The sequence below is a fragment of the Ipomoea nil genome, unplaced genomic scaffold, assembly GCF_001879475.1.
Source record: "Ipomoea nil cultivar Tokyo-kokei standard unplaced genomic scaffold, Asagao_1.1 scaffold0302, whole genome shotgun sequence".
Lineage (NCBI taxonomy): Eukaryota > Viridiplantae > Streptophyta > Magnoliopsida > Solanales > Convolvulaceae > Ipomoea > Ipomoea nil.
The window spans coordinates 462086-484339 of record NW_017616730.1 but is presented as its reverse complement, the minus strand read 5'-3'; the positions used below and the strand labels follow the sequence as shown (position 1 = coordinate 484339).

Genomic DNA, 22254 nt, shown 5'->3' with positions numbered 1-22254 from the left:
GTTTAAAGATTTATTTAACTACTTTTCTAATAAATAAGAGCGAAATGAAACATGTTGATTGGTGAAATCACTTTCAAACGTACTTGATTGAGTGGACCTAATGGTCCTACAAATGGGAGGCCCATTTAGATGTGGAGAAAGAAGTTAGATAAAGGAAAGCACGCCTTAGAGCGTGAACGGGCCCTGTCGGATGGCTTAGCTTGTAGTTATCAGTCACGCCACTTTTCGCTTTTTATATCACCTTAGCCTGTTGTACTATATTCATCAGCCCATTAACATACATGCAATGGTGCCAATTCACGCATACTACAGTTGTAAATGGACTGCTTATACGCTTTCATTTACTTTTCGTTTCGACTAACGTTGTATATATGTTCTTATTAATTAATTTAGCCTATTAAGACAAATAAACACCAATCGTTATATCCTACACCACGGCGCACATAGCACTGTGCGCCGCGCACCTCCCAAAACGACGTCGTTTTGGGATAGTGTTGGGAGGCGCGGTAGAAAGTTGCTGAGATTATGTGTATTTGTTCACAACGTTATGTGTATTTTTTATACAATTATGTACATTCTTTTTATACAATTATGTACATCCGAATCAGAAAATTTGTGTGTATTATGTTAAGAGTTGATGTGTATTATGTTAAAAGTTTATGTTTATTATGTATTATGTTAGATTATGTGTATTATCTTTTAAAAAGAGTATGTATATTTTGTTATATAATTATGTACATTCATGTATAACATTATGTGTATTCTAGTATAACATTATGTACATTCTTGAACAGCGGTTTTTTTTTTTTAAAGAAAAAACTACTGCCATTCACTGGGTCGGGAAATTTCAAAAAAAAAAAAAAATTAAAATGACGTCGTTTTGCATCTGGGCGCATAGTGCAACGCGCGCTGTGGTGTATGATATAAATTGCCAATAAACACAGATTATGCTCTAAGACTCTTGCATGAAACAAGCGGCCAAGTAACTGCAATAGATTAAGGTTTTTATTTATTCAAAGTGTGTTACTATTTAATTACCACAAAAATATTGTCTCCACAGATGAATATAGCATTGGCATACTTGATTGGAAAGTCCCGTGATAGTTCTTGGGAATGATACTAGCGACTGGACGATCGGCTTGGAAATGATCGATCATATCGGTCCACAGCCTGAAGAGGGACTACGAGGATTGCGAGATTTGTGGATCTTGAGGAGATCTTGCTTAGATAAGATTTTGAAACCTGTTTCTTAGTCTAGATTTCTTTCCTATTCATGTTTTAAAAAGTTTATAGTTCATTTTTGGTAGTCTAGATTTGCTCGTATATAGTCTAGATTTACTCGTATATAGTCTAGATTTGCTTATATACGAGTAATCCTCATGTATAAATATCCCTTCTTGGGTACAAAACAAATCCAATATAATTTTTGTAAGTAATATTTTACATTTTAAAACATTTTAGTCTCTAGAAACATATATGCTTGCAAAAGCATCAGTACGTATTTTCTAAATAATTGTTTCCCAAGAGGAAGATCACAAAATTCAATTTCGTAACACACCCACATATGATGCGTCTATGTGCTATAGGCGTTTGCTCATTCAGTACAACATGAGAGTGACAAAAGAACATGCACGTACGTCTGAATTGCCCATTTCTAAGGGTAAGTGTCTTTTTGTTCAAGAATGCGTTTAAACAAAGAAAGTTAATACACAATCATAATAAAGAACTAAATTTAAAATATTATTATTACTAAGTTAATTGTTCGATGTATTAAAAAAAAGTTAATTGTTCAATCAAATCAGTTGGAGTTATCACATTTTTTTAAAAATTTAAAATATTATTATTTCTAAGTTAATTGTTCGATGTATTAAAAAAAAGTTAATTGTTCAATCAAATCAGTTGGAGTTATCACATTTTTTTTATTCTTTTTGTAAAACAAGACAATATATATATATATATATATATATATATATATATATATATATATATATATATATATAACATTTTTGCCACATACACCCATATATATATGATACATCTATGTGCTAGTGGCATTTGCTCATTTAGTACAACATGAGAGTGGCAATAGAACATGCACGTCTGAACTGCCCTTTTCCCAGGGTAAGTGTCTTTTTGTTGAAGAATGCATTTAAACCAAGAAAATTAATACACTACCATTATAGATAATTAAATTTAAAATATTATTATTACTTGTCCCAAAATGTTGAATCCCCAACACACTCCGACGTAAATTGGGGTGACTCGATGGTTCAGTCACAAACTGTCCACTTGTCCACTTTGGACATAATTCTCATATTGTCGCTACCTAGATTCGAACATTGGTCTCTTATCTCAAATATTGGCCACTAAACCATTGAGCTAAGCTCGTGCGGGTAAATATTATTATTACTAATAAGTCAATTGTTGGATCAAATCAGTTTGAGTGATATTATTTTTCTTTTATAAAACAAGACAATATATAAAAACATTTTTGTCACATACACTCACAAGATGATATACTACAAAATATTTTTTCAAATTTATATGAAATAATAAATTTGTCATAAAGACCAACGTACCAAAAAGTGTCCAGATCTAGATCAATGGTTTTTATTTTTATTATTATTTTTAAAAAAAGTAGTACTCTGTAGCCATTAATAGAGAAAAAAGAGTACAGTTGGTCCAATTCGTCTGCTCCATTCATACCATCAGTAGTATTGCACCACATGGGAGACTGAGACAACATCATCAATGCTGCACAAGTTGCGATGGACCAGCCTGAGTTTAATCTTTAAAATTATATAATTAAATAAAAATATCGATTTAACCATATACATGAAAATGGGTGCATAATGAATAATTTCACGTGGTATACGATTAGATTATGTTAGGATTTGCAGCAAGTTTGAAACCTTGCCTGCAACTCCAACGTTCAAATTAGCTACTAGATGTCCGCATAAGCTTAAGTCACTGATCTAGTAGCTAGTATTTAAGAGAAGTGATCAAGGTTCGAACTTTGGTAGCGATAATGTAGAGATTATGTTAAAAGTAGGCAAATTTGATCCTTTGTGCACATCGGCATTTGACCATGTCTGCTGAGTAACTGAGTCACCATGATTTACATCCTCCCAAACGCTTTGTTAGATCTGCCAGCAAATAATGGCTAATTGAGGGAAACATAATGTTCAAATTTAAAAATTATGAGTTTGATTTTATTAACGCTATTTTGTCGAACCTATCACTAAATCTTTATAGTAGAATTTGCTTCTCATATGTAATTTACAAACTATTATACAATAATAGGGTTTAATTCATGCACTACATCGAATTGTTTTCCTAGCCACCCAAACAAAATTAGCTAGTAGATCGGAGCAAGGAAAATGCTCCTAATTTTCAGTATTTTGTTGTGGATTATAATAACATAATCCCGTAAAAACATTTGGAGTTGACAATCAACTTCAAGCCTATCATTCTTAATTTAGTCATAACTAGTAGCAACAAAACAATAACGTAACAATAATAAAAATATCAAACAATAATAATAATATCAACCGGGGTGAAGTTTGGAACAACCTCTCAAAGTGATGTGAGCTCTTTGTTCGCAGTAAGCAATTCAAATGTCTAGTCTCTGTGTTCAACCGAATTACCATAATTTACATGCATCCTCCTATATGTTCTGTGGGGCAGGACGTGAGGGCCATTAGAGTTGGGAATTCAACATTTTTGAGAAAGATATCATTAAAAAAAAATAAAAATAAAAAAGAAAGGTTTTTAGCATGCGCTTGGAAAATTGATGTTAGATGAACGATGAATAAATACTTTACATTAGTTTCCAAGTGAAAATAAGCGATGCGAAATATCATTGAGTATTTAGTATCGATCCAAATAAACACTAATTAAGTAATTTCTACTTTTAGCTTAAGTTATAATTAAAGTTGAGTGCATTTTGAAAATTGGTTTGCAATCATCTAAGCCAATTATAAATGACTTTTGCACCGTAAAAAAAAATATAGTGACACGATACACAAAATTTGTCTTGTAGTGTATTGACATTCACTCTCAGACACATAATTTCAAACCTAGCTTATGTGTATTTCGATAATATATTTGAACATGTGGTCTACTTAATTGTGTATTGCAATATAAAGAATTGTTTATAAAACCATGCCTTTCAAGGGACCAAATTTTATATATAGGTTATCTTCCTTGTCTGTAGATCGAATGCATTATGCATGACATGATTAAGGTTACAAGGATGCATAACCTTAAACAGAAAGCCACCCTCTTCTTCACTATCTCCGGCTGCTCGGCCATTGTCTTGCTCGCATTCTTGTCGGTGACGAGCTTCAATTCCTTGTTTACAAAAGACGGAATTTCTTCGTCCACGGGTCCCACACACCTCGACCTGAATCTGAATATTCATCGTCAGAAGTTACTTCAGGTTGCCCACACGGAGGCATGTGAAGGCACACTCTACCCGGAACTGTGCGTCTCGACTTTAGCCACGGCATTGCCGGACCGGCGGGCGAAAACCATCCCGGAAATCATCGCCGCCACCGTGAATGTGACGGTGGATGAGGTTAAGGCCTCCGCCGCCAACTGCTCCGGCATCCGGCGGAAGTTGCCGCGGCTGGGCCCGCTGGAGAAGCGGGCTCTGGACGACTGCCTGGAGCTGTTCTCCGAGACCCGCGACGAGCTCCGGAAAGTTCTCTCCGATCTCGCCACCACCGCTTCTTCTTCCAAGCACTACGTCGACTTGCAGACGTTCTTCAGCGCCGCCATGACCAACCAGGCCACGTGCCTCGACGGCTTCGCCTACAGCAAGAAACACGTGCGCCGCATCATCGAGAAGCGACTGGTCCAAATCTCGCATCACGTCAGCAACGCCCTCGCCATGCTCAAGAAGATCAAAAAGAAGAAGAAACTCAAACCCCATTCCGGCGAAGTGTTCCCGGAGTACGGCGAAGTGAAAGACGGTTTCCCCAAGTGGCTCAAGAAGAAAGACAGGGCGCTGCTCCAAGCTCCGGTGAGCCAAACAAAACCTAATCTGACGGTGGCTCAAGACGGCAGCGGGAACTTCAAGACAATCAATGAAGCATTACAGGCGGCTCCGAATTCGAGCGCCACACGATTCGTGATATACATTAAGGCCGGAGCTTACTTCGAGTACGTTGAGGTTGATAAGAAGAAGACCAATATCATGTTCCTCGGAGACGGCATCGGAAAAACTCTGATTAAAGGAAACCGGAGCGTCATCGACGGATGGACCACTTTCCGTTCCGCCACCGTCGGTAAGTACACTTCAACTTTAAACTTAATTTCCATTCGCTTTTGCATTTATATATAATTTAATTTGCTTCGTATTATTTGATGGGCTAACTAATAACTATATTATTATTATAGCGTTACGTCATTACCATGAGTGTCGGCATAATTATGCATATCACATAAAAATATATTAGTCTATAATAGTTATATTTATATATATTATGTTAAACATCATCCGTGGCAGCCCACACCAAATTGATATATGGAATATATAAAAATCAAACATGGGCTACCTACTCCACCCTGCTTTCATTCAAGAACGTTTCAATTAATTTTGCTGGCCAAGTGAAATGTTCTTGTACAAATAGATTGGCCCACCTTAAATTCAAATTCAAATGCCATAAAGTACTAAATTTACCTTTTGAACATTTGTCTAGTGAAAGAGATGCTTGAACATTAGGGTAGGGATTTGATTACAGCCATGTGGGTTAGGGTTAAAAATTTTGTGCACAAAAGTGTATAATTTAACGTTGAATTTCAAAACTAATTAAATTGGACCAAAAGCAAGTTCATACGGTTCAGATCGAATATAGTGTACCTAAACTTACAAAATTTGTGATATAAAAAAAAATTATATTATTTGAAGCATGGAGTGTTTGGTAAATAGATGTTAATTGATTGAGTTATTGTATTTGACTAGTTAATAGCATTGACTGATTATAGAAAGATGTTTGGTAAATTAGTTGTTATTAGCGGATTGTAGACAGATATTTGATTAATTAGTTGTTAGCTGATAGTTGATTACATACAAAATGACTTTCTCAAACAAATTGTTTTAAGCAATTTTTCAAATTTTAACATTTTGAAATAATAAGTTATTACAACAAAATTAATTAATCAAACATTCATGATCCATGTCCTTTATTTTAACTCAAATTGCCATCATACTGCAACTGTTTATAACGTACCATAAGGGATATGTAGGCACTTTGTGTCGGTGGAAATAGTAGTAGCAATTTGTATTTTTTGTCGTTTGTTTCGTTTCATGATTGTCAGTTTACTTGTGCATCTATTATATTCTACCAATCAATCAACCATAGTAAAAGCAAGACAAGAATGGGAGTATGGGACGCGTTTTGTGGAGGCATAATTATGGAGGAACAAGAGTCAACCATATAGTATCTTGCACGAAACCAATGCGATTTAGCTGTTTTCCATATTTTAAACTTTATCTATCAGCACCGACAACATTAATCTTTTATAGTAATCAAGATTCAAAAACATTAAACGAATATTATATTAAATACTTGAGAAAATATATTGATTCGAATCTAATACGTAAAGATTTGCAGCTGTGGTAGGAACTGGGTTCATATTGAAAGGGATAACGATCGAGAACTACGCCGGACCGGAAAAGCACCAGGCGGTGGCGCTGAGGAGCGGCTCCGACCTGTCGGTCTTCTTCAACAGCAGCTTCGTTGCTTACCAGGACACTCTCTACGTCCACTCCCTCCGCCAATTCTACCGCGACTGCGACGTCTACGGCACGGTGGACTTCATATTCGGCAACGCCGCCGTCGTCTTCCAGAACTGCAATCTCTACGCTCGGAAACCTATGGCGAATCAGAAGAACATCTTCACCGCGCAGGGGAGGGAGGACCCCAACCAAAACACCGGCATTTCGATCCTCAACTGCAAAGTGGCGGCCGCCGCCGATTTGATCCCGGTGCAGTCGTCGTTCAAGAACTACCTCGGACGGCCGTGGAAGGAGTATTCTAGGACGGTGTTTATGTTGTCGAACCTCGGGAGTTTGATTGATCCCGCCGGTTGGTTGGAGTGGGACGGAGAGTTTGCGCTAAAAACATTGTACTATGGCGAGTACCAGAACAGAGGACCGGGTTCAAACACGAGCGCGAGAGTGAAATGGCCGGGCTATAGAATCCTGAACACTAGTGAGGCTAATCAATTCACCGTCGGAAACTTCATACTGGGACAGCAATGGATTCCGGCCACCGGCGTTCCATTTTATGTCAATTTGACCGCCTCTTGATTTGTCAACGCCTAGCGTTGCACCAGTTATTCTGTTGTAATCCTTCCGAATAATTAAAAATTATCTGTAATAAGAAGTTTAATATAGTTTTTGCATTATAATATTTCTGGTATTGTTGCAACACATGAAAAAGGCAAATTATGTTGTGCAACCGTGTGCATTATGCATGGTACACATGAAATTGGATCCATAATTTCTATACTATAGATTCATAATTATTAAACTCTATATTCACAATTACAAAACTATATGTTCATAGTTTTCAATGTTTATATTCACAATTGTTGAACTCTCTATTCACAAATCACACTGAACTATATATTCATAATTTGATAACTATACAGTTTAGAAATTATGAATCTATAGTATAGCAATTATGAATCTATAATATAAAGATTATGAATCTATAGTATAAAAATTATAGATCCAATTCTGTGTGCATCTTACATGATACACACGGTTGCACAGCATAATGCTCCCATGAAAAATGGTAGTGCGAATTGGGCAATTGGGCCTATGAGCAAACAGGCCTGTCTAATATCGGATCAGTAATAAAAGCCCAAATTCAAAACTTCATTTACATATAATTTTAAACTACAGCCCATTGGGCAGTTCAGTACGTTGGCCCAGCATCCCATTAGCCCGAATTGAGTTTTTTTTTTTTTTTTTTTAGGCTAATAATGCCAATAATGCGCTGGTATCTTTCTTCTTCTTCTTCTTCTTCTTTTGGGTGAACATAATGCGCTGGCATCTACATGTTGAAGAATAGCCTGCATGGACAGCTCAATTAGTCACAGGGGTGAAGTTTGAAAAAAATGACCAAGATCAAGTCTCACCAGCAACAGTGTGAGAACAACTTCTCAAAGTAAAGGGGCGGGCCCCTTATGCGCAGTAAGCAAAAGTCTAGCCTCGGTGTTCAGCTGAGGTATGCATACACAAGTTTGAACATATTGAAACTAAAACAACAACATTGCAAGTTACTATTAAACTTTAAGATTTGAATGAGTTTTTATACATACATTATGCTCAATGCATCTTAAGTATAAACACTTGCATTTTGCATTTTGACAAATAAACAAGTTTTCATTGTTGATAACATTTCAGCTATTGATTGGTTGAAATGTACCCAATACAAAACACAAAAAATATTTCTTATAAAACAAAAGGTAAGTATGTAGTCCACATGATTATTGTTCTGTGTGTTTTTTCCTTTTGAGTGACAATTGAAGGTGTGTATGTGAACGAATGCACTGAATGAAGTCCCATGAACATGTGAGTGAATCTTTAATGTTGTTATTAATAAAAAAAAGTCATTGAAATATGGGCAACTTGGGGTCCCATTGCTCCCCCATAGGCCAGGGAGGTCTGTAGTCTGTAAAGAGATCAATCATGGCACTACTAACCTAATGCCCCAACCCATTATCCATCCCCTTTGCATTTATTGATGTATATCACTTTCAATATCTATGTATTATTGCTGCTCACCTTCTGAATTCTCTAGCCACTCCTCATATCATATCACATCAACATTATTGCATATTTGCATGTATAGGTGTTTAGTTTGGAATAGTTGATAAATGAATTTGTAACATGACTACATCAAAAATATTAATTTTGAGAGTATGAGTTGAATAATAAAGCATTGAATGCTATATGAAAAAAATACGACTTTTATGTAACTATACATAGAGATAGATCATTTTTGAATTACTCAAAAAGAGATGGATTCTTTTGAGAAAAGCTTGTAACTATTATTCAAGTGTACACACTTGATGAAGCTCATCTTGTCACCATATCGAATAAATGCCACAATGAAGTAAACCAGACTAAATTGTCTATATAACTAATTGGTTCAAACTAAAAGTGTGTTTGGTTCATGAGTTTACAAATCATGAATGAGAATCAAAATTATAGTTAGTGTTTGGTTGACAAATTTTTAAAACATAACCATAGAATGTGATTACCCTTTTAATTAACTATATCTATAGCTGACTGGTTTGAATTAGAATATTGTAATTATCAAGCTAACTGGTTCATCAAAATGAACTTGATACTTGATAGTTTTCTCGAACGAGGCATTTTGTAGGTAATTAAGCAGCGAGAAAGAGTGTGAAAATGTGCGCATGGAGGAGAGCTTTATGCATGTGGAAAGAGCCCAGAGAAGCACATGATGATATGCCAAACATGCTTCCACTCTCAGCTGCACTGGTAGCCTGGCCCTCTTCTTTGCTGACCAAAAGTTGGATTTTTCATGTGTTTTGTGACTATAAACAATTCATTCCCAGTATAAAATTTACAGGGTTTCCATTATCCAAGCTTAGGGTGTTAGACAGATGGCACTTGGATGAGGTTTTTAGGGTTTAAAAAATATAAAATTGCTGCTTTTTCATTCCCATAGCATCTCTTTTGTGTCAGTCCTCTATGCCTAGCTGCCTCATTCAACCAACTCTCCCCATTCCTGTCATACTTTACTGTTCACTTTGACTGCCTGGGTACAACCTCAGATTTGACCTCATGTGTTTTCACATCAACATTTACAAAGCTTTTACTGTGTTTCTGCAGACTATGATGCCTAAGTCTTTTTTTTTGAAACCTTATTCTAAGTCTTATATCCAATGTCAAAAGACAATTTTCAATCCTTTTGAAAGAAGGTTAAGAAGCAAATAGAAAAGTTCGATTATTAGAAGAAGAAAATAGGGAAAAACACATCCTACCGGTTCTGACGTTGACGGTTCTTTCTATTTGCTTTTATTTTATATTTTATTCATATTTTTTCTGACTTAATCATCCATTAGATAATTTAGATCTGGTTCATAATTATACTTTTTCTCTCATTTCTCTTTCTCACTCGTTCGTTTACGATCCGGTATGTTTTGAGAATCACATATTATGTTAGTTAAATCTTGTTACAAACGTGTTTTATTATGAGGAGTTACAAATTTTACTTAATCAATCACACTCACGGACTTGGCAAACGTGGATAGGATTTATTCATTCCATAAGTCTCATGAAAAATTATATATCCATATCAAATATTTGAGAGTAGAGTATAAAAGTTAGAAAAAAACTATACCATTTATTATTTTTGATAGAAATGAAGATATATGACTACTCACAAAATATTTTAAATTGATCAATTAGTTGAGCTGTATTCTTGTTAGGATCTTCCATCATAGAGCAATTAATACATGGCATGTTTTTCTTAGAGTACGTACAATTCAATTTCAAAAAATGGGTTAGTGACCTGCGACTAGGGGGGTTACAGTCAACATTCTCGCCAACTTCAGCGAGAAGGTGGCCATTGGGTCGCCTTCTACGGTCGCCGGTCACTTAATTTCCGTAAATATCGTCGGCGTTGGCCGGAATGTTGACTGGAACCCTAGTGACTTGTGATAGAAGGTCACTAATCGGTTTTTTAACTTTATTGTACTAAAATACAATGTTGATGAGTTTAATTGCCACTTTACAAATTTCAGTAGCCTAATTGACTCCTTAGGTAAAATTCGATGGCTTTTTTGACCATTTTTTCGAATCAATATTGTTATGTACAACTCTATCCATAAAATCATGCACAAAATATAGAATACATACGAGAATGCAAGACAGTACTTACTAGGTAGCATGCTACACTCTATATGTTGTATGAAAAAACAAGGGAGAAATGGGAGAAGGGAATGTTAAAGATGGAAGTGGATAAGGACGAGGTGAGGTGATGGTTGTTAGGTTGTGAAATGGGGTCTGTCTCAAATCATTCAAAATCTTATTATTATTGTTAACGTTGTTGTTGTTGTAATGTTGTTGGTCTATCTTTGGTTGTTGGGTTGAGAGATGAGCATAGGCAGAAGCAGGAAGCATGGCAATTTTGAGCTTTTTTTTGACTAAGTCACTGAACTCAAGATTCAAGCACTCGCCCCATGCTTGTATTCTTTCGCTTTATCCGACACCCCAGGCCAGTATAATTTTATTACTGCCACGTTTATCCTTTTTACAACTTTCTTGACCCCCTTCCCAACTAATTGGAATCAAAAGCTGGTCTATGCACTCAGCTCTTCAATATATATATACACATACTTTCTCTATCTCAATTTATTTGTTTTTGATAGGTTATAAATGGATATTTTAGTTGGTGGATACCCTATTCAGGGTACCTAGTCAGAAATATGTTTCGGTATTCAGAGTCCACAGTTTGACCACATTACTTAGAGGGACAAGAGGAACTCAGTAACCAGACTCATCGATCGGGGGTTGGATTTGTGTGGACCGGCTGCCCGCCTTGCGAAGGCAGTCGGGCGTACGAGCCATACTTAGAGGCGGTGGAATGAGATTTTTCATAGATTTCTTTTGTATTCTCAATGATATTTTCCTTTTCAACATTAGGAAAGTAGTTTGACAGTTTATGAAGCTTTCTTAAAATCAAATTTGTTAATTTTTTTTTCTTTCTTTTTCAAAGTATGTGAATCTTGTATAAATACCACTGTGGCACATTAAAAGGGGTTTTAAATTCAACTTTCTTGCAATTACTCTATTCATTTATTTCTTAATTTGTTTTAGGATTATTTTGCCCTGCCGTTCGACTACCGTGACCGTAAGACTAACATTAGTATTCAGTCTCAATACAGGTGGTCGGCACAATTCAAGTGATCAATCCAGTTGCATTACAATCTCAAAATTGGGAATGCCTTAACTCACATAAAAGTGCAGCAGGGAGATTCAGGTGTAATCTTTTAGAAAACGATCTCACAAAAACTTAACAAAATTGCTAATTGATTAATAAATACAGAGTAAATGTGTATTAATTCTTTGTACAGATTAAAGAATATATGATGTCTACATCAATATTAATATCAATAGTAGTATAAATGGCATTGGTCCCCACATTGTAAAACTATGACAGGAAACAAAAATAGAAAAAGGAATTTCATCACAACCAACACCAATTGAATAAAAATTTATATAATGATTTGACCGAAATGTATAATTAGGTGGGTAAATATAATTTTTGTATATAAAGACTACTAGTAAGCGCGATGCACGGAAAGTTATGTTATTATAAATATAAATAAAAAATAGAAAAATATTATAAAATATTTTAAATTTGTTAATATAATAATATTTTTGGGTTTCCATTGGTCAATCATTTATTATTTTTATAGATTACAAAATTACAATTAAAATTAAAATTTTGTATGGTTAATATAATCTCTAATTATGTGCTAATTCAAATAAACTTATAGAAATAATTTACATAATTACATTAATTTATTCTTAATTGTATTTCATCTATATTATAATTTTCACAATACAAATAATAACTAAGATAATTACATTTGGAAAGCAAATTTCAAATTTTGTATGTGTAAATTTAAACTCTAATTGAACACATTTTTTATATGATTATATAATATATAGCGATTTTATTTTTCAAAAGTATATTTTTTATATGATTATATAATATATAGCTATTTTATTTTTTAAATGTTGTATTTTTTTTAATAATAAAAGATGTTGTGGCATTAATTGTAACATTAATTATTTCCCAAACCATATAACTTTATTATATAAAGGATGAGTTTAATTGTTACAAATACTTTATTAGATTCGATGTCACAATATATTTGGCACGAGTTTTACTGTACTCCCAATTTTTACTTTCTCACTTTTACTCTTATTTGACAATTAATAATTAGTTATCTTCATTCTGTCGGTCCCAATCAAAATATCATCACTTTGTTGTTAATACTCAGTCTTAATTAAAATCAGTAATACTCAGTCTTAATTAAAATCAGTGAACTTAGTAACAGCCAAACAGCTGTGTTGGGGTTAATGATTAGGATTTATGTGGTTAGCGAGGAGGACGTTGGAGATGGCACAGCGGTTGGCCTATAAATACAGGGGAAAGTCTGCATTCCCAGTGCGGTTCTCGCAGGTTGTTTGGGGATTCCTTTTACTACAGCAAAAAAACAACATGGCTTCTTCTTCTTTAACGTTGTCCTTCATCTTCCTGTTATGCTTCTTCACCGCTCCTCTGTTTTTCTGCAACGCTTACCCTGCACACCGCCACCATAACCACCCTCGTTTCGCTTCTCACAACTACAGAGATGCCCTCACTAAGTCCATCCTCTACTACGAGGGCCAGAGGTCCGGGAAACTCCCTAATAACCAGAGGATTTCTTGGAGAAGAAACTCCGGGCTTTCTGATGGCTCCGCCATGCATGTATGTCTGTCAGCTTTCTTTAATTTAATTTCTCTGTTTTTTGTTTATACGACTCCGGTGCTCTAGTGTTTAACGATGATTAATGCGTGGGGAAATGCAGGTTGATTTGGTCGGAGGGTACTATGATGCCGGCGACAATGTGAAGTTTGGTTTTCCGATGGCGTTCACCACCACAATGCTGTCGTGGAGTGTGCTCGAGTTTGGTGGCCTGATGAAGGGCGAGCTTCAGAATGCTAGAGAAGCCATTCGCTGGGCTACTGACTATCTTCTTAAAGCCACTGCTTATCCAGACACCATTTATGTCCAGGTCTATATATATATATATATATATATATATATATATATATATATATATATATATATATATATATATATAGTGTCATTATGACATTATGTGTTGTTGTTTGTTGTCGTGTTTGGATAACAGAATGGATGTTTGTGGTTTTGTAGGTTGGAGATGCGAACAGAGACCATGCGTGTTGGGAGAGGCCGGAGGATATGGACACCCCAAGAAGCGTGTACAAGGTTGACAAGAACAATCCGGGGACTGAGGTTGCCGCGGAAACTGCGGCGGCTCTGGCCGCCGCGTCTTTGGTGTTCAGAAGATGTGACCCCACTTACTCCAAGCTGCTAATCAGGAGGGCCATTAGGGTGTTTGCATTTGCCGATAAGTACAGAGGATCTTACAGTAATGGGTTGAGGAAATACGTTTGCCCCTTCTATTGCTCCTTTTCTGGCTACGAGGTAAGTGTAAAACCACCGTCCAATTCCAGCTCCATTTTCGTTAATTTTAAGGTTTCAGTGACGTTGACGAGAATTATAATGTAGGATGAGCTTTTGTGGGGAGCTGCTTGGCTGCACAAGGCGACCAAGAACTCTGCGTATCTCAACTACATTCAGCGAAATGGGCAGACCCTCGGCGCGGCGGAGACGGATAACACGTTTGGTTGGGACAACAAACATGTCGGGGCGAGAATCCTGCTGTCCAAGGCGTTCCTCGTACAGAGGATTCAGACTCTCCATGACTACAAAAGCCACGCCGATAACTACATTTGTTCCCTGGTTCCCGGGACGCCATTGACTCAGGCTAAGTATACACCGGCGGGGCTTCTCTTTAAAATGAGCGACAGTAATATGCAGTATGTGACCTCCACCGCCTTTCTGCTGGTAACCTATGCCAAGTACTTAACCTCCGCCCACTCCTCCGTCAACTGCGGCGGCGTCATTGTTACCCCGAAGAGACTGCGAAATGTCGCCAAGAAACAGGTGGATTATCTGCTGGGAGACAACCCTTTAAGAATGTCGTACATGGTCGGTTACGGTCCGAGGTTTCCTCAGAGAATCCACCACCGAGGCTCCTCCTTGCCTTCCGTCGCCACCCACCCGGCCAAGATTCAGTGCAACTCCGGATTCCGTGTCATGAGCTCTAACGCCCCCAACCCTAACATCCTTGTCGGCGCCGTCGTCGGCGGCCCCGACCAGCAGGACCGGTTTCCGGACCAACGCTCTGACTACGAGCAGTCGGAGCCGTCGACCTATATCAACGCGCCCCTCGTCGGAGCTCTGGCGTATCTCGCCCACTCATTTGGCCAACTTTAGAAGCAGCTAGAAGATGATCAAATGAATTTCTTATGTTAATCAACTACTTTTACTACTAATTAATCTGTATCTTGAATAGCAAAAAATGGTGTATTGGACGAAACCCATTACCCAAAAACCTTGAGCACAGTGATCAAGGTTTAACACCATTTATATATATCTCTAATCTGTATTATTAATCTCATGAATCTTATCCCATCTTTTTAAAATGCTTAAAAAATTCATCGGCGGCTAATTAATGTTTTTGTCCCAGAAATTATCTCTCTCTCTCTCTCTAGCCTCGTCCCTTTCAACACGCCACGCCAATAAAACGTCCGAAACTCGAACCTGGTTCTTGGACGAGTGTGGTTTATATTTACTCCGGCACAATAAAATATATGTTACCGTTGGGCGTGGGGCCCAAGGTTTTGACCGTTGGCCACGGCGAATGTCACGTGAGGGAGAGAATTGTGGGCAAGTATGTCTGCTTCTCACATGGTCAAAAGACTGTTGGGGGGGGGGGTCTGACACGGCAATGCAGTGCTTTAGTCAGAAGTAACAAATATAGTACGACATAATCTCGTAATTTGGAAACACAAACTTATTTTATCTCAGATTATAAGGTCAGGTTTCAAGAAGATAAACCTGTGACAGTTGATACAGTTAATTAAAGTCCATTTTATTTGGAAAGCTGCAAATACAGAGAGGAGAACACGCATTAAATTCTTCATATGAACATATTCATGGCCATATAACCTTTATTTGGAACTGCATATATACAACACGGGCAGGTTTTGAAGTTTCATTCTGCATCTTCAATGGCAAGGGGGACGGATTTCACCTAAAAGCAAGTAGGCGATGCTTAGCTCCTAGCTAGCTTTTGATCGGGTACTACTTATAGAGAACGAGGAAATGGAGAGACGAGAACTTACCAGTTCGCGGTATTTGAGAATGTAAAACATCTCTAGGTAGCGTCTAGTCTCGCGCCTCTCGAGCTTCGAGACATATTTCCAGAAGCCATAAACTCCAGCTAAAGTCATCAGCCTCTCAGAGTAAATTTTCCATGTATACCTGGAAGAATATAATACAAGAATGTTATATTGTGATTCCATGTAATAGAGATCAAGGTGGAATGTATATATATTCTTTGCTACAAACAGACCTTTCTTGTATCCTCTTAAGACCTGCATCAGAGATTTTTACCCAGTACTCGGGATTTTCTTTACATTTTTGAAAGAAATTTGCCATGAGTTCAGCTGCTTCGTCGGGGTGATATGGATCAATATGGAAGCCCGATATACCATCTTCAATAATCTCCATCGGGCCACCATGGCTGGTTGCAAATGTTGGAAGACCACAAGTCATGGATTCCACCACCGTCAGCCCAAAAGCTTCGTAAAATGCAGGCTATAACGAAGAACAATAACACTATTAATTGGTAAGTTTGATAGTTCATCCACTGCATTATCAACTAAACGAATAAAAGAGAGATTAGGAACTTCGTACCTGAACAAATATGCCTCTCTTGTCAGCTATGTATCTGTAAAGTTCACCATTTCGTGCACGGTTTGTTTGGGCAGAAATCCATCTCAACTGCCCATCCAGATTGTATTGCTTCATAAGACCATGCATCTTTTCGATCTCAGCTATTTCTTCCCGGTCACTCGACTTCTTCACATCATTGTAGCCAGCCACCACAACAAGGTTTGCCAATTCTCTCAGCTTCGCATTCTTAGCATAGCACTCTACTAGTCCCGAAATGTTTTTCACTCGATCAAGCCTCGCCATGGAGAAAATTAGAGGCTTCGATGGATCGCTCAGTGTACCACTGCAACAGATAGAGAAAGTATAGAACAGATACTACCTTGTATTAAAGTCAATAGTACTTAAACAAAAACATAGTTATGCAAGCCCCACTGGTTTTGCTAAAACTCAACCTTTACCTATGTTTATAATAAACATGTTCTCGAAAGTTAATGCAGATGATGGCTAGTAATGGAAACAGAAATGAAAAATAAATGCCTACATACATGTGCTCGTCGTTCTGCTCGGAATCATATATCAACTGTTCAATTGAGCCATGCAAAGATGTCAGCCTCTTTTCCTTTTCAGAGTACGAGAAGTAAATAGTATCATCCGCTCCGGGAGAAACAATATTGAATTTAGGATCGAAAACATCAATCCCGTGAACAACTCTGTATAAGCCTGGCAAGGTGAAAGAGGTATGGCTCTCATACTGACCAACAGTGTTCTTCCTGAAATCAAAGGGGCTCCCAGAATGAGTAACCGAATCAATGTGCTAAAAAAAATTCAATAAAGAAAAAGTATTTAAACTATTTCATTTTAAACCCACAGTACATTGAACTGAACCATACAATTGAAGTGATATGAATAGTGTATACATGTAACATGAAAAGAAACTTACGTTCCAGCAATTTCCTGGTATGTGCTGGTAATTATAAAATCTGAATTATTCATCGCCAGTAAATCAGCAGTAAACTGACATGAGAAGTGGTATTTGTCCTCGAACTTTTTCCAATATATATCCGAGTCTGGATATTTGGTTTTCTCCAATGCATGTGCAATAGTGCACTGGAAGAAAGTGTCCAAAAAGACAGATGAAAAAATTAGAAAGGAAAGAAAAAGAAGGGTTAAAAGCCTATCGGCAGATAATCTAAAGACTTTAATATTGCAAGGAAGAACCGAAAAATATAAAGTTAACAATCAACCTGTGTAACCCCGAGCTTATGTGATAATAAGGATGCAACTAGATTTCCATCACTGTAATTTCCAATTATTAGGTCCGGTTTTCCTTGCAGCTCAGCAGCAATTTCACTTGCGGCGTCCTAATAGAAAAGACAATAAGGAATATCAACAAAGACGACTCAATATTCCATAGCCTCAAAACATTAAACTACCTATAGTGAAACAAATGTCTGAATGTTCCTAAATTTACATCTTGAACTCTTTCCCGACGTATATACTAGTCGAAACACTAGGAACTAAGAATGGTCATCCAAAGGAAACAAAAAAACCAACAATTAGGGCAATCCCACCTCAGTATATCTCTCCAGATAAGGCCACACATCGAACCTCGATATCCATTTGCGAAGAATCCCATTATCACTTCGAAAAGGAATCCTCAAAATGTGTGAATGTTCAGTTCCACTCACTCTCTCCAACCGCTGGTTGCAAGAAGTGCCTTTTGCATCAGGTATCAATCGAGTGACCTTTTTTATGAGCAGGGGAAAGAATATCAAATCTCCAATCAGAAAGCACACATGATACGCATGTCAAGACAATGTAAAATCAGTCTAGAACGATATATTACTTACAATAAGTATTCTAGGCGTAATATTAAGTCCTTGCTGCTTTATTCTTTGAAGCATCTCAGTTTCCAGGGCACGCACTTGATCCAGTATATATACAACCTACGCATCAACAATTACCATAAGGAGGATCATGCTACATTCTAGCTGGGAGACGAGAAAAAAAGGGGGTTATAAAAAATTGTATTTATAAGTTGTTACCTGGCCACCTGTGTCAGGCAACCCCAACACATTTGCTTGCCCAAAGTATCCGTGAACTGACAAAATGACAACATTGAACACCATAGGAATTCTACCAAGAAATTTTTCTAAGGTTAATGGATCAGGAGCCTGAAGGATGTCGGAAAGCAGGTGCATCATGTCTTTAACCCGTCCAGCAGTATCACCCCAACCTCTCTCGAAACCCATTTCTTGCAATCTGCATGAGCATAGTTTTATACATTAAATTTAAGCACCTATCTTTGTTCATTAGATGCAGAGACCGTGAAAATATATTGCTCATTTACTAAAAAACACTCACGCATATTCGAACTCTGAATATGGTGCATCTGATGGAAGCTTTGAAAGATAATCGTCTGCCTTAGCCAATGAGGATTCAAGACGAGAGATCTTTGTTATCCGGTCATTCAGCATAAGAGCCTTCATGATAAGTCACATAATTTAGCAGATATGAAATGATAACATCTCAAAACTTCTAATCCAAGAAAATTCCCTAAACTACCATATGCTGCAAGGATTCTAATATGGAAACTATGAGAAACAGAGAATACCAAACTTAGACAGGGAGAAGCAGGAGATTAGTATCCAACCTGTCATAACAAACTTCCTAAACTACCAAATTCTGCAGGGCTTCTAATTTGGAAACTAAGAGCATACCAAACTCATTACTTTAGACAATTCATTAACATAAATTCTACTACAAACTAAGCACTCCAACTCCAGTGACCTCTGGACTTGGCTTTTCGTCATGTGACTAATGGACTGGTCAAATTAGTTCTTCAATGCAAGATTTCTCAGGAACATTTGAAAATGTTGTACACAGAAATGAAGTCACAGATATATGCAAAGTGGAATTTCATCCTACAAAACTTACATGCCCTTTGTGTTTGTGTACTCTAAGGAAATCAAGTAAAGGCTCCAAAGAATCTTTGTTGCGGAACATGATTGAAGAGAGATGCCGGTTGAGGAATATAACCCCATTTCCAATTGATGATGATCTGGTGGGTCGTGGAATTGATACATTGAACGGCTCAAAATCAAGCTCAAGGATGAACTGCCCACATTTCCTTGCACACAGACAAAAACAACCAAGAATGAATTTCAAAATTTTCACATTAAGTGGGAGACCAAAGAATAGCATATTATAAAAGAAGCACTTACTGCCCATCAGCAAGTTCTTCCTTGAAACCAAGGTACTCAGAAATTGTCAATTCATCAACACTCAGTTCATACACATTGACGCGCACAAACTCCCAAACGCCTGGCCTCGGACGGATAGCTAAAGCAACAAACGGGGGAAGCACTATGGCTTCCTGGTGACAGCAATGAAAAACTTATGTAAATCAATAAACTTGTCACTTGGCTAATTATAGAAAGGCTGGACTTGTTATGGCATGAAAAGAACTAGCAGATTAAGAACAATATTGTGTTGCTCAAATAGCAAAGAAACTAAAAAAAGGTCAAATTTTCACGGCCAATGTCTTGATCATTTACTAAGTTACTACTAACAATTCGCATGAATTCATCCTATCATGTCTCAATAGATGCTTCCAGCCACCCAACAAGATTTATTGTATATGCAATTCAGGAAAAGATCAGAAGGCCAAGGAAATTAAACCTGAGCAGATTTCAAGACTTCACTGAAGGGACCATCACTGAGCTTCACACCCGCAGTTTCATTGCAGCTAACGTTGTTAAGCTCGTCGATCAGGTTGTGCGGTTGCAATATCCCCTTCCCCTGTGCCACAAATCTTTCATGAAAAAAAAAAAAAAAAAAAAAAAAAAAACAAAAACAAAAACAAAAACAAAAAATTACAAACTTTGCATGGTTTAGTCATAAAGTTTATCAATAACTCAAAATTCCAATATGATTTAAAAATTTCCCGGGAATTTCCTCCGTACAAAAAAAAAAAAAATGATAAATTCAAGAGGTATGCGCATATACCTGGAGAGAAGAGCAACGAGTTCATTTCTGTGAGCAGAGAGAGTGCCCTCCACTCTCTCCCTCATACTAGGAATCCTCCCGAGCTTATGACCCGACATCGAGATTCTCCAGCGCTTCCTCTTCAATTCACAAAATTGACTGAACACTCGGATCGTTTGCGGGAATTTATTTGTATGAATTTTGGGGTGCTTTTTGCAGTGAGCTGATAATTGATACAGACCGCGGGAGGGTGGCGGTTTACTGATCGAGTTATTATGGCGTTATGCATGACTCAGCGAGTTAGTGGAAGAGAATAGTATTAACAATCACGTGGGGTCCCACTTAAATCATGAAAATTTCATACGCAGCCACGACAGTACATCGAGCCCATTGTATTCGTGGCATCCGCTGATTATTTTGCGGTTGGATTTTTGTTCTTTCGTGACACGCACACTGAATATAATTGAATATCATGCTCACAATCCTACGACAAGTGGTTATGAAGTTACACTTTAAATTTTTAAATTTCATTATATACAATATTCAAATAAGCTTCGCTAATTTGATTTGGGGTTGGAAATTAGGTTCATTGAGCATAAAATGGTACAATTTGATGCCAACTCAATGCCACCGCAGGTCAATATTATCAAAAAATTTAAAAATAAGATTGTCGAAAAAGTGTTTTTATTACTTGTGTATGCGTGTAATAAAAACTTAACCCTTTTCAAGATGCTCTATGTCTATTTATACAAGAGAGAAGATATAATTTAAGTAACTCTAATTAGTCATAAATACAATTGATTTCCTTTCTTTATAGCTTCTTGATTTTCCTCCACCGCAAGATTCCTTCCCAAATGTCTTCTTGATACGACCAACATCTCAACATTTGTCTGAGTCTTTCTCAGAGTCGGTCAATCTTCTCTCTCCTACCCGTTCCACCCGAAGAGTCCTCCGCCTACTTGGAACTTCACCCGAACCTCTACTCGACTGGCCGCTTATAGGCCGTCATTTCTCTCGCCTACCTCCGTCAAGCATCATGCATGCCAACGACTTACCAGTTCTATCATCCTGCCTATATTACTGCTTGCTCTAATGTCTCCGCTAGCCTACTTACCCACTCCCACTTGACCGATTGGACAGTACTCATCCGCCTTACCTTCTATACTCGACCTACCTGCCGACTGCGCATATCTTCTGCTGCCTAGTTCGAGTGAGTGTATGCCTATCGACCTATCCCATCATCAACTATATAAATACTTAGGGAACAACTATATAAATACTTGAAACAGAAAATGGTAGACAGATTCAAATCCTTTAAATGAACATCCAAAATTTACTGAATTTCCTTATACAATATATTTAGGGGGCGTTTGGTTCAGGTTATATAACATAACCAAGGGAATGTGACATTCCAAAGCTCAGATTCCGGTGTTTGGTTCATATTATCTTAGGGAATCTAACAATCCCCAGGAATGTCACATTCCCTCCACATAGGATTTTGAAAAGAATGTGATTCCCTTCAAAATTTTAAGTAATGTAAGATAATCTTGGTTATGTTTGTTTATTATATATATATATATATATATATATATATATATATATATATAATTATTTTTGTAATTATATATATTTTTATTATGTTATGTTAGCATATAAAATAATTTTGTTTCTC

General features: G+C 37.1%; 3 protein-coding genes across 3 annotated transcripts; 2 read left to right on the top strand and 1 right to left on the bottom strand.

Moving 5' to 3' along the window:
- Positions 1-4122: 4122 nt before the first annotated feature.
- LOC109160165 (pectinesterase-like) lies at positions 4123-7421 on the top strand. The gene is made up of 2 exons (XM_019308374.1): positions 4123-5291; positions 6621-7421. Exons 1-2 carry the CDS (start codon positions 4229-4231, stop codon positions 7316-7318), a joined length of 1761 nt encoding a protein of 586 aa, XP_019163919.1. The 5' UTR covers positions 4123-4228; the 3' UTR covers positions 7319-7421.
- Positions 7422-13166: 5745 nt separating this feature from the next.
- Positions 13167-15375, top strand: LOC109160159 (endoglucanase 17). Its single transcript, XM_019308364.1, has 4 exons — positions 13167-13532; positions 13633-13839; positions 13983-14276; positions 14361-15375. Exons 1-4 carry the CDS (start codon positions 13182-13184, stop codon positions 15129-15131), a joined length of 1623 nt encoding a protein of 540 aa, XP_019163909.1. The 5' UTR covers positions 13167-13181; the 3' UTR covers positions 15132-15375.
- A 321-nt stretch (positions 15376-15696) lies between these two features.
- On the bottom strand, positions 15697-20877 carry LOC109160151 (sucrose synthase 3). The gene is made up of 15 exons (XM_019308352.1): positions 20604-20877; positions 20277-20409; positions 19820-19971; positions 19533-19725; positions 18960-19078; positions 18641-18857; positions 18446-18541; positions 18167-18340; positions 17840-17956; positions 17536-17702; positions 17141-17365; positions 16617-16938; positions 16273-16517; positions 16043-16181; positions 15697-15951 (listed from the first exon to the last, which is right to left on the bottom strand). Exons 1-15 carry the CDS (start codon positions 20699-20701, stop codon positions 15913-15915), a joined length of 2436 nt encoding a protein of 811 aa, XP_019163897.1. The 5' UTR covers positions 20702-20877; the 3' UTR covers positions 15697-15912.
- Between the last annotated feature and the right edge of the window lie 1377 nt (positions 20878-22254).